The 14066-nt window shown below is 38.7% G+C and overlaps 1 protein-coding gene across 1 annotated transcript; it reads left to right on the plus strand.

Annotated features, from left to right (window-relative positions):
* The first annotated feature begins 3835 nt into the window (after positions 1-3835).
* Positions 3836-8429, plus strand: LOC116044069 (Fc receptor-like B). Its single transcript, XM_035994225.1, has 5 exons — positions 3836-4065; positions 4623-4658; positions 6463-6723; positions 6803-7045; positions 8158-8429. The coding sequence occupies exons 1-5, from the start codon at positions 4029-4031 to the stop codon at positions 8427-8429; spliced, it is 849 nt and encodes a 282-aa protein (XP_035850118.1). The 5' UTR covers positions 3836-4028.
* Positions 8430-14066: the final 5637 nt, after the last annotated feature.

Below are 14066 nucleotides of genomic sequence, written 5' to 3' on the forward strand. Positions count from 1 at the left end.
ACATTTCTTTGCATGATTAAAAACATGCTAAAAATGCTAAAAGTTTTTGTTGCATTCCCAGTGTGACATGTCTGACGTGTTTCTGTCTAAACTGAACATGCCGCTCGGATGATTCATCTTAAAGTGTGTGCAGCACTTCCCTTCAGAGGCAGAGCGCGGTCGGAGGAACCGGAAACACAGGAAACACAGAAACACTCACATCCTATTAGGTCCGATTCTGATTTAATAAAATGTTATCAGACCCAAATATCAGCTGGTACACAGTCTCCAGCTGTTTTTATTGATCTGTTGCTGATTTGAATTAACAACAGACTGTAGATGATCTGTAATCTGACCAGATTTAGTCTCTCTGACTTCTAAACATAACTATCAGTCACACAACATGTGTTCTGTACAGAATAAGCCTTTAAATCAGACAAATAGCTGTTACAATCCCTCCGATTCAAAATAAAAGAAAGTTTATATAAAACGTCATCATGTTGAGTCGATTCTCAACCAATCAGCTGTTAGATCAGCTGAGAGGCCGGCGTTTCCCAGCATGCCCCTGGGTCCGCCTGGTAAAGGAGGCAATCAACATGGCGGCCACAGCAAGTAGTGACGTCACGACGCCCAAGCCCTATTGGTGCATAATTATTTTCGGCACACCACCGGAGGAGCCGCAGAGCTTTCCCCCGTCACCCAACGCGATTCCCGGATCCCTCTGTCCGTCTTTGTCGACATTATAATCCGCAGAAAACAGATCCATACTGCGGGGGAATCCTCCTTGTTGCAGCCGAACTCTGGTCCACTAACGTCGGTCTGTCAGATTTCCCGGAACTAACACTTTGCGTGTGACCGTAGTGCTCGTGCACGCTTTTTAACGTGAACATGTACCAGCCCAGGTCAGACATGACACAGACAGACTAGACACAATTTTGCCAACAGCACACGTAGGTCTACTGCTCACAACATAATGGGGTATCTCAGTTAATATTGATGAATCTTCTTGGTATGTAGTCTACATATCTAAGAAATAATGTTAAAAGACATTGAGTGAGTTTTGTGTGGGACCAACTTTATTTTTCAGAATTAAAGCATTCTTTTGGAAAATACACCCACTGAACTTGTGAAAAACTTTGTGAAAAGGTATTTTTCATTGCATGGCACTAAACGAATGATTTGGAACTGCTGCCACAGGCTTGAACTACAGTTATGAAAACATTTTACGGTAAGGGTAGATGAATTATGAATTCATGCATGAATTAATTCATGTTTTGTGCATTACTTCATTCCTTTATATCTTATGAATCATGAGGAATTGACATGAGTTCATAGCTTTTCATTTATGACCTCATACATGAACAACACATCAACTAAAGCATTAGGTAAGGTGGGGACAAGTTGTATGATAATAATGAACTCTTCGAATGTTTTGTGTGAAACAATATTAATCTGTAAAGTAACTAAATCTTACATATAAATGCAGTGGAGTAGAAGTAGAAAGTGGGGTGAAAAAAACTACAAGTACTTATAAGTACAATGCTCGAGTAAAACTTGAAAGGTCCAATATGTAATACATTTATTGTATTTAATCAAGAAATGTCCACAATATTTCAACAGATATTAAGGAAACATGCTAAGTTGAAATACTATATTTTCTCCATATTTAAACGCAAACACACATAAACAAGGTGCTGGCTGCAGCGATGGTAGCAGCAACCAAACAAACAGGATTAACAGAGATACATTCATTCTACCCGACCTTAAAAAACTCTGCATCTTTTCTAAACAGTTGCATAACCAGAGAAGAGGTAAAACATGGGTAAATATTGGAGATGTAAAAGGTGGAGACAGCTTAGAGCCCAAAAGGATGTAGAGTTGGCCCATTTTTTCCTAACTTAACAGGTAAGCTTCATTCATTTATATCACGGCTAACGTAGTAGGGATGGGCATTATCAGTCATTTCAACAATTCATGTGCTCACATTAAATTATATAGAGTACTCGAGTTAGTTACTCGCGATATAGCTTAACTGTTAAACGAGACAAATGAAGAGGCACTGTTTACAAATATACATTGTAACGCTGGCTGCACAGATTATGCAGACGCAGACCGCTACGACAGACTGACACACACACACACACACACACACACACACACACACACACACACACACACACACACACACACACACACACACACACACACACACACACACACACACACACATTGTTACAATCATACGCTGAAGGCTTTATTAGTCTTTCTACAGCTGGGACCATTTCATAGTGGTTGGTGTAAACCGGGACATTTTAGTGTCCCAACAGGCTTTTGTCAGAACTCGGGACACGCAAAAAAAACCCTCAAAATTGGGACTGTCCCGGTCAAAACCGGGATGTCTGGTCACCCTAGTGTCTCTCCACGCTGCTCGCTATGAATGAAGATATCCGGCTTCTCCTCAGCCAATCAGTGCCCGTGAAAGTTTGAGCTACTCTTTCTTTTTGTTTTTGAAACAACTTTATTTACAACAGGTAAACACTAGTCTTGCATAAAACATAATACAAGTAGCACAAAGCCAGGTAGGGCTGCAACTAATGATATCACATGAAATTAAATGGATCTTCATTTTCAAACAGTCCTGACTTAGAAATAGTTTTATGCCGATACATGTAAACAATGAAAGACAGAAAAGCCTCTCAGTCTTTAATTAGCTTTAAATCTGGACGTACTGCTCCTTCTCTTTTTAATCACGACTCAAGGAAATAAAATGAATTCTCTCTCATTGTTCACATGATTTCACATTCATCTTCTACAGATAACGACATAAACATCTCACACTGAAGTCTAATAAACATGCAGATGACTAAAATATAAATACTATTTAGTTTATTTCACCAGAACACACAATACTTTGGTCCAATCTGCACCTAAAACAAAACAAATGTTATTCTTTTTTCCTCAGCACATACAAAGCAGACTTTTATTGTTTTGTATGATTGTTTTTTACATGATATATACATTTATATATCAGTTTAAAGTCAGAATTTTAAGAATGAAGACTTTCTATCTCAAACAACTCAAACACACACATTTTTCACATGCTACCAGTCCACACTCTGTACTTCGGTCCATACGGGGACTTAAACCAGCGACCCTCCGGTTCCTAACCTAACTCCCTATGGACTGAGCTACTGCCACCCCAAAGTATAAGTACCTCAACATATGTACTTAAGTTCAGTACTGGAGTAAATGTACTTAGTACATGTGTGCTTTTAGTTTGTGTTCACTCAGCTGGATGAGTCAAAGCTACATGCTTGTGTGGGTGACTCCACTTGAAAGGGTTTTTGGTATTATAAAGTCATTTCAGCAGCAAATCTGTTCTACTTTGGTTCTTTTCAGTTTAGCACAGCAGCAGTTTTAGTCACAGTAATACTTCCCATTCAGGTCAGTGTTGGAAGCTTTGTTTTAAAGGGTGATCCCAGTATTCTTCACCCTGGACCCGTTTTTCCCATGCATTGGTGTCTAATGTTAACAAAAAGTATTTGACGTTGGTCCAGTATTGAGCGAAAACGCTGTAACCGGCAGCCGTGAACCGGGCTGTGATGTAACCCTACAGGACAAATGTTCGGCAACAGTTAGCATCCACTAAAAGTTGTGTTTTTGCCGCTGACATACCAGATTATTATTCTAAGTGTCTGACAACATTATGAAAGGATCCCTACAGAGATATAGCTTTATGTTAAAGAGTAAGATCCTTTTAGTTTAACATGTACTCTGTAACTACTACTACTACTACTCTTCCGTAGTCTTAAGATATCTTTTCAGGTAAAAAAAATCTCCTGTGATGCCTTCAACTCCCCTGGTTTATTTGCATTCTGTCTCTGTGTGTTGAATAAAGCCCCTCATGGTTCATAATGAGTGAACAAACTTCTTTTTTTGTTCCTGTTTGCTGAGAGAGAAACCGCAGAGAGTCAGTGATCTCACCTCAGAGGAAGGAGGGAAGTTTAACTGCTGCTGCGACGGACGGAAACAAGTCAGTCTGTGGTACGATGGGACGGACGCCTCCTCTGCTGCTGCTGCTGCTCTGTGAGTACAAAACCTGTCGTTTCAATCGCAAATAATTATATTCAAAGCATGTTATTGATATGAGAGGAAACCAGGCAGCGTAGAGGAATCTACAAGGAGCGTGAAATACAACATTTACTCACAGAAATGATAAAATCTATATGCTCAAACTTTGACTAATTTGACAAATAATGTGAAAGATTTTATGCCATTGGTGTTTCTTCTATATAAACAAATCTACAACAGGAGGTTTAAATGTAACTAAGCTGTGCGTTAAACTCTCTAAAATGTCAGATTAAATGAAAAAAACCTCAACAGTGTTAAACGACATTCTCACCTCGAGCCACGAAACACATCCTGCCAACCTTTGTTTTAAAGATCAGCAGAGAGTCTGTGGTCAACGCTCCGGCTCATATTCTCTGTTCAAACTTAAATATCATTTATTGGAATGTTTATTAAACGCAAACAGATACAATTTCATTTCATCAGAAAGCCAAAATTTTCCATCTTCAGATCAAATGTAACAGCTTTTCGTTGTGAGTTTATTTTTTTGTGATTTGAGTCTCATTTCTCTTCAGTTCTGACATCACTGCTGAGCTGCACAACAAACCAAGGTCAGTAAACTAAAGGCTCTGACACACCAACCTGACGGCAGACCTTCGGCAGAAAAGGCAGTCGGACTGACCGCCTCCCCAAGTTAAAAAAAGTGCGGCGACTTGAGCGTACCTGCGCGCGTGAGAGACGTAATACGTCTCCATAACAGCAGGCGGCGCTAATGTGTATTGGCGCCCAAAAAATGAAAACCGGCAGCTGATTGGACAAACGCGTCACGTGGGTCTGGCTGCTCCCGGATTTCATTTCCGACCATAATTGCGGCTTGCTCTTGTATTTTATGAAAATAGTTCACTGAAACGTGTTTCTGAAAACATGTTTACATTTACATTTTAGAAATAGGCCGTGCAGTTGCTGAATCTGTCTTCATTTCAGATCGACAAAGGTCAGTTTAAAAGATTTTCGTCAGATTTTGAGAGGGGTTTGTCACGCTCATCTCGCTCGTCATTTCCGGTAATTGGTCATTGAGTCCGACTGCCCACTGGCAACAAGTCAAATCAGCCCAAATTAAAGCCGATGGCTCCTCCGACTGACGACAGCACAGAACACACCAAACAGACTTGAGTCACCGACCTCGCCAGACACACAAAGAGTTCAGATTAAAGGCAGGGTTGATAACATTTTCCAATATATATATCCATCCATCCATCTTCGTCCGCTTATATCTTGTCGCGGGGGTAGCAGCTCCAGCAGGGGACCCCAAACTTTCCTTTCCCGAGCCACATTAACCAGCTCCGACTGGGGGATCCCGAGGCGTTCCCAGGCCAGGTTGGAGATATAATCCCTCCACCTAGTCCTGGGTCTTCCCCGAGGCCTCCTCCCAGCTGGACGTGCCTGGAACACCTCCCTAGGGAGGCGCCCAGGGGGCATCCTTACCAGATGCCCGAACCACCTCAACTGGCTCCTTTCGACGCGAAGGAGCAGCGGCTCTACTCCGAGCTCCTCACGGATGACTGAGCTTCTCACCCTATCTCTAAGGGAGACGCCAGCCACCCTCCTGAGGAAACCCATTTCGGCCGCTTGTACCCTGGATCTCGTTCTTTCGGTCATGACCCAGCCTTCATGACCATAGGTGAGGGTAGGAACGGAAACTGACCGGTAGATCGAGAGCTTTGCCTTCTGGCTCAGCTCTCTTTTCGTCACAACGGTGCGATAAATTGAATGTAATACCACACCCGCTGCGCCGATTCTCCGACCAATCTCCCGCTCCATTGTCCCCTCACTCGCGAACAAGACTCCAAGGTACTTGAACTCCTTCACTTGGGGTAAGGACTATATATATATATATATATATATATATATATATATATATATATATATATATATGCATATTGTCTGAAATGGTCTTAACACCCCATCAGCAATAAATAACTCCTAGGCTCTAAAACATATCGATCATCTGTAGCTTCTGTAGTCGTGTCTAAAAACACCAACCAATCAAACCAAAAAGTGCCGCTTTTTAAGAACCAATGAAATGCCTCCTTGCCCCGCTGTGCATACTCTACCCGGGGAGGAAACTTAGCAAAGGCTCATCAGGGACTTTAATCACAATTATCTCACACACTACTGAAAAATGATACGCTCACATACTACTACTGTAACACTGGTGGTCCTTTCTCTGCCCTGTTCTGAAGTTCTGTGTTTTGGGCGGAGCCCCAAGGAGATGCTACTTTTCAACATTACCAACCCTGCCTTTAAATTACTCAAACTGGAGTCCTGGAATGTTTTACCATCTTCCATCTTTCTATCTTTTTTTTAACATTGAATGTTTTGCTCAAAACATAATTAAATATTTGCTCCCTCCAGCCTCTCTGACTGTGAGTCCCAGCAGATCTCAGATGTTTAGAGGACAGTCTGTCTCTCTGAGCTGTGAGGAGGACGACAGCTCTGCTGGATGGACTCTGAGGAGGAACACAACCAGAGAAAACAGAGCTGAGTGTAAAGACTGGGGAAAACCTGCCGATTCGTCCTGTATCCTCAGCGCCATTATCCCTTTGGACAGTGGAGTTTACTGGTGTGAGTCCAGAGAGGGAGCAACCAGTAACAGCATCAACATCACTGTCACTGGTAAGATCAGACTGTGGAGTCAGTATTGATGAAGCTGTGTGTGAATGGATGACATGCTGTAGTTTGTCTCTGTGTTGAGGTGGACCAGTGATCCTGCAGAGTCCTGTCCTCCCTGTGATGGAGGGAGAAGACCTCACTCTGCACTGTAAAACAAAGACGTCCTCCAACCTCCCAGCTGATTTCTATAAAGATGGCTCCTTCATCAGGAATGAGCCTGCAGGTCACATGACCATCCACCATGTTTCCAGGTCTGATGAAGGCCTCTACAAGTGTTACATCAGCAGTGATGGAGAGTCTCCACCCAGCTGGGTCTCTGTCACAGGTGAGGAGGTTAAAGGTCAGTATTGTGTCAGATATTGGCATAAAGACTAAAAAATGGCTGAACAGTAGATACATGACCACAAGAGACACAAAACAAAGGCATGCCAAAGCGCTACAAAAAGACCCAAAATGACGAAGAGACGCAACAAAGAGACAAAGTGATGGAACAGGAACAGATACAAAAAATGACTACAAAAAGAGAAAAAACAACTACAAAGACGTGCAAAACAGACAAAAAGGCAGACAACACACTTGACCCTAACCCAGCCAAAAAAAGACAAAAGGACCACAAAGAGAAACCAAATGACTATGTAGAGACGCAAAACAAAGACCCCAAAGAGTAAGAGTAAAAGAGACCCACGACTGCAACTGATTGCAAAACAACAGATTTGAAAAAAATGATGCAACAAACTGATGCAAAAGACCAAAGATACACAAAACAACTACTGAGACAGAAAAAACTATTACAAAGACCAAAATGGCTACAAAAAGATGCAAAAAACGGCTACAAACAGAAACAAAAAAGAGTCTTAAAATCACCACAAAGATACACCAAATGACTAGTCATGTTTCCATTCCAAAATTATGGAATGATGAAAACATGACAAAAACTACAAAGAGCAATGAGACTCAAAACAACTACTAGGAGTTTAAAAAACCCCACTAAAAGACAAAAAACAACTACAAACAAATGCAAAAATAGCAAAAATATAGAGACAAAGTGATGCAACAGTCCACAGATACACAAACGCCTACAAAGAGAGAAAAACAAAAACCTGCAAATTAGCCACAAAGACACACAAAACAGCTACCAAGAGGTGCAAAACAGCTACCTACAGACACAAAAAAGAGATACAAAACGGCTACATAGAGTCTTAAAATGATCACAAAAAGACCCAAAACCACTACTAAGAGACTCAAAACACACAGTCGCAAAACAAAGACATGCCTAACGGCTACAAAAAGACCCAAAACGACTACAAAAAGAGATAAAAAATGACTTCAGTCTTTAAATGACAACAAAGAGACACAAAGCAATGACAAAGAGACGTAAAATGACCTAAAAAAAAGTGCTTTTAAGTATTTTTTCTATTTATTTGATCTTTTCTTCAGGGAAACCCACCATCCCTCCACCTCCTCCATCCCCCTCCAGCCCTGGCTCCTCCTCCTCGTCTCCTCTGTCCTCGTCTCCTGCTCTCCTAGCGTCCTTTCTGTCTGTTCCAGTCCTCTGTGGTCTGGTGCTGCTGGTCGTTCTGGTCCTACTGGTGAGACGATGTGTCCACAGGAAACACTCAACAACAACAACAACAACAACAACAGGTGAACCTTTTCTAAATCCGTTTAATATTATTTGCTTTTTAAGTTTCACAGTTACATGCAACTAAAGCCTGGTTCACACGGCAGGATAATTAGGCCGATTTTAGCCCCGATTCACCCCTTCCGACAATCTTAAGGATGCTCCGATTATCGTAAAATAATCTGATCAGATATTCCTGCCGTGTGTGGTGTGTTAAGACTGCTCTCGTCTGCTCGGAAGGATCTCAAATCGGGGATATCCAACATGTTGGATTGTTTTGGCCCGATTCCTCCTGGTGTGTGGTGTCCCCCCGGGGACAAACGAGCACGCAGCCTGTGGACTGTGGCGTGTAGCCAATCAGAAAGCGAGGTGACAAGGGCGGCGAGGAAAGCACCGGGAAACAAAATCAAAACAGCCGGCGGCACGGCGCACCAGAAAGTCCGGTGGACGTCGGAGATAAGTAGAGCAAGTATAGTCCATGCTCGCGTTGTCTCCACTTCTTTGACCGTCGCCTTTTCTTTTGATAACGTTTTTCGGTTAAAAACAAACTACAAATTATCGCCACTGCATCCTCTTCGTCCGCCATGAGTGTTTACTCTGAAGTCACGTTTGATCTCGAGGGATTTTGTGAGATTTCCGTCTGACCTGGGAATGTGGGGAGTCAAATCGGTTCGTGTGTGATGTGTTGATTTTGCCGTGTGCTGCTCACCACACGCTGTACGACCAAAACGTTAGACCGTGATTTTTATCGCCGTGTGTGGGGTCTCTCAGGATTGGAAAATCGGCCGACAATTTTAAAATCGTCCCGTGTGAACCAGGCTTAACAGCCATGCTGTACAGTGATGTTCCAATATTTCAAAATAAGAGCGTGTGTTTATATCTACCTTTCTGAGGGTCAAAACCTTGATTAAGATTTTATTATTTGAAGTGCGGTTGGGGGTTAAGATTGATTTAAGTATATTCTTACTTTTTAATCATTTTACCTAGAACTAAAAAAGCTCAAACAAGTCAAAGTCAATTGAACAAAGTGAGTAACTAAAGCTGTAACAGATGAATGTAGAGGAGTAACTAAAGTAACTAGTAACTAAAGTAACTAGTAACTAAAGCTGTAACAGATGAATGTAGTGGAGTAACTAAAGTAACTAGTAACTAAAGTAACTAGTAACTAAAGTAACTAGTAACTAAAGCTGTAACAGATGAATGTAGTGGAGTAACTAAAGTAACTAGTAACTAAAGTAACTAGTAACTAAAGCTGTAACAGATGAATGTAGTGGAGTAACTAAAGTAACTAGTAACTAAAGTAACTAGTAACTAAAGCTGTAACAGATGAATGTAGTGGAGTAACTAAAGTAACTAGTAACTAAAGCTGTAACAGGTGAATGTAGTGGAGTAACTAAAGTAACTAGTAACTAAAGCTGTAACAGGTGAATGTAGCGGAGTAACTAAAGTAACTAGTAACTAAAGTAACTAGTAACTAAAGCTGTAACAGATGAATGTAGTGGAGTAACTAAAGTAACTAGTAACTAAAGTAACTAGTAACTAAAGCTGTAACAGATGAATGTAGTGGAGTAACTAAAGTAACTAGTAACTAAAGCTGTAACAGATGAATGTAGCGGAGTAACTAAAGTAACTAGTAACTAAAGCTGTAACAGATGAATGTAGTGGAGTAACTAAAGTAACTAGTAACTAAAGCTGTAACAGATGAATGTAGTGGAGTAACTAAAGTAACTAGTAACTAAAGCTGTAACAGATGAATGTAGTGGAGTAACTAAAGTAACTAGTAACTAAAGCTGTAACAGGTGAATGTAGTGGAGTAACTAAAGTAACTAGTAACTAAAGTAACTAGTAACTAAAGCTGTAACAGATGAATGTAGTGGAGTAACTAAAGTAACTAGTAACTAAAGTAACTAGTAACTAAAGCTGTAACAGATGAATGTAGTGGAGTAACTAAAGTAACTAGTAACTAAAGCTGTAACAGGTGAATGTAGTGGAGTAACTAAAGTAACTAGTAACTAAAGCTGTAACAGATGAATGTAGTGGAGTAACTAAAGTAACTAGTAACTAAAGCTGTAACAGGTGAATGTAGTGGAGTAACTAAAGTAACTAGTAACTAAAGCTGTAACAGGTGAATGTAGTGGAGTAACTAAAGTAACTAGTAACTAAAGCTGTAACAGATGAATGTAGTGGAGTAACTAAAGTAACTAGTAACTAAAGTAACTAGTAACTAATGCTGTAACAGGTGAATGTAGTGGAGTAACTAAAGTAACTAGTAACTAAAGTAACTAGTAACTAAAGTTGTAACAGGTGAATGTAGTGGAGTAACTAAAGTAACTAGTAACTAAAGTAACTAAAGTTGTAACAGATGAATGTAGCGGAGTAACTAAAGTAACTAGTAACTAAAGTAACTAGTAACTAATGCTGTAACAGGTGAATGTAGTGGAGTAACTAAAGTAACTAGTAACTAAAGCTGTAACAGGTGAATGTAGTGGAGTAACTAAAGTAACTAGTAACTAAAGTAACTAGTAACTAAAGCTGTAACAGATGAATGTAGTGGAGTAACTAAAGTAACTAGTAACTAAAGTAACTAGTAACTAAAGCTGTAACAGATGAATGTAGTGGAGTAACTAAAGTAACTAGTAACTAAAGCTGTAACAGATGAATGTAGTGGAGTAACTAAAGTAACTAGTAACTAAAGCTGTAACAGATGAATGTAGTGGAGTAACTAAAGTAACTAGTAACTAAAGCTGTAACAGATGAATGTAGTGGAGTAACTAAAGTAACTAGTAACTAAAGTAACTAGTAACTAAAGCTGTAACAGGTGAATGTAGTGGAGTAACTAAAGTAACTAGTAACTAAAGCTGTAACAGGTGAATGTAGTGGAGTAACTAAAGTAACTAGTAACTAAAGTAACTAGTAACTAAAGCTGTAACAGATGAATGTAGTGGAGTAACTAAAGTAACTAGTAACTAAAGCTGTAACAGATGAATGTAGCGGAGTAACTAAAGTAACTAGTAACTAAAGTAACTAGTAACTAATGCTGTAACAGGTGAATGTAGTGGAGTAACTAAAGTAACTAGTAACTAAAGCTGTAACAGGTGAATGTAGTGGAGTAACTAAAGTAACTAGTAACTAAAGTAACTAGTAACTAAAGCTGTAACAGATGAATGTAGTGGAGTAACTAAAGTAACTAGTAACTAAAGCTGTAACAGATGAATGTAGTGGAGTAACTAAAGTAACTAGTAACTAAAGTAACTAGTAACTAAAGCTGTAACAGATGAATGTAGTGGAGTAACTAAAGTAACTAGTAACTAAAGCTGTAACAGATGAATGTAGTGGAGTAACTAAAGTAACTAGTAACTAAAGCTGTAACAGATGAATGTAGAGGAGTAACTAAAGTAACTAGTAACTAAAGTAACTAGTAACTAAAGCTGTAACAGATGAATGTAGTGGAGTAACTAAAGTAACTAGTAACTCAAGCTGTAACAGGTGAATGTAGGGGAGTAACTAAAGTAACTAGTAACTAAAGTAACTAGTAACTAAAGCTGTAACAGATGAATGTAGTGGAGTAACTAAAGTAACTAGTAACTCAAGCTGTAACAGGTGAATGTAGGGGAGTAACTAAAGTAACTAGTAACTAAAGTAACTAGTAACTAAAGCTGTAACAGATGAATGTAGTGGAGTAACTAAAGTAACTAGTAACTAAAGCTGTAACAGATGAATGTAGTGGAGTAACTAAAGTAACTAGTAACTAAAGTAACTAGTAACTAAAGCTGTAACAGATGAATGTAGTGGAGTAACTAAAGTAACTAGTAACTAAAGCTGTAACAGGTGAATGTAGTGGAGTAACTAAAGTAACTAGTAACTAAAGTAACTAGTAACTAAAGCTGTAACAGGTGAATGTAGTGGAGTAACTAAAGTAACTAGTAACTAAAGTAACTAGTAACTAAAGCTGTAACAGGTGAATGTAGTGGAGTAACTAAAGTAACTAGTAACTAAAGTAACTAGTAACTAAAGCTGTAACGGATGAATGTAGTGGAGTAACTAAAGTAACTAGTAACTAAAGTAACTAGTAACTAAAGCTGTAACAGATGAATGTAGCGGAGTGACTAAAGTAACTAGTAACTAAAGTAACTAGTAACTAAAGCTGTAACAGATGAATGTAGTGGAGTAACTAAAGTAACTAGTAACTAAAGCTGTAACAGATGAATGTAGTGGAGTAACTAAAGTAACTAGTAACTAAAGTAACTAGTAACTAAAGCTGTAACAGATGAATGTAGTGGAGTAACTAAAGTAACTAGTAACTAAAGTAACTAGTAACTAAAGCTGTAACAGATGAATGTAGCGGAGTAACTAAAGTAACTAGTAACTAAAGTAACTAGTAACTAAAGCTGTAACAGATGAATGTAGTGAAGTAACTAAAGTAACTAAAGCTGTAACAGATAAATGTAGTGGAGTAACTACAGTAACTAGTAACTAAAGTAACTAGTAACTACAGTAACTAGTAACTAAAGTAACTAGTAACTAAAGCTGTAACAGGTGAATGTAGTGGAGTAACTAAAGTAACTAGTAACTAAAGCTGTAACAGATGAATGTAGTGGAGTAACTAAAGTAACTAGTAACTAAAGTAACTAGTAACTAAAGCTGTAACAGATGAATGTAGTGGAGTAACTAAAGTAACTAGTAACTAAAGCTGTAACAGATGAATGTAGCGGAGTAACTAAAGTAACTAGTAACTAAAGCTGTAACAGATGAATGTAGTGGAGTAACTAAAGTAACTAGTAACTAAAGTAACTAGTAACTAAAGCTGTAACAGATGAATGTAGTGGAGTAACTAAAGTAACTAGTAACTAAAGTAACTAGTAACTAAAGTAACTAGTAACTAAAGCTGTAACAGATGAATGTAGTGGAGTAACTAAAGTAACTAGTAACTAAAGTAACTAGTAACTAAAGCTGGAACAGATTTATGTAGTGGAGTAACTAAAGTAACTAGTAACTAAAGCTGTAACAGATGAATGTAGTGGAGTAACTAAAGTAACTAGTAACTAAAGTAACTAGTAACTAAAGTAACTAGTAACTAAAGCTGTAACAGATGAATGTAGTGGAGTAACTAAAGTAACTAGTAACTAAAGCTGTAACAGATGAATGTAGCGGAGTAACTAAAGTAACTAGTAACTAAAGTAACTAGTAACTAAAGCTGGAACAGATGAATGTAGCGGAGTAACTAAAGTAACTAGTAACTAAAGCTGTAACAGATGAATGTAGCGGAGTAACTAAAGTAACTAGTAACTAAAGCTGTAACAGATGAATGTAGTGGAGTAACTAAAGTAACTAGTAACTAAAGTAACTAGTAACTAAAGTAACTAGTAACTAAAGCTGTAACAGATGAATGTAGTGGAGTAACTAAAGTAACTAGTAACTAAAGTAACTAGTAACTAAAGTAACTAGTAACTAAAGCTGTAACAGATGAATGTAGTGGAGTAACTAAAGTAACTAGTAACTAAAGTAACTAGTAACTAAAGCTGTAACAGATGAATGTAGTGGAGTAACTAAAGTAACTAGTAACTAAAGCAACTAGTAACTAAAGCTGTAACAGATGAATGTAGTGGAGTAACTAAAGTAACTAGTAACTAAAGCAACTAGTAACTAAAGCTGGAACAGATGAATGTAGCGGAGTAACTAAAGTAACTAGTAACTAAAGCTGTAACAGATGAATGTAGCGGAGTAA

The sequence above is a fragment of the Sander lucioperca genome, chromosome 17, assembly GCF_008315115.2.
Source record: "Sander lucioperca isolate FBNREF2018 chromosome 17, SLUC_FBN_1.2, whole genome shotgun sequence".
Lineage (NCBI taxonomy): Eukaryota > Metazoa > Chordata > Actinopteri > Perciformes > Percidae > Sander > Sander lucioperca.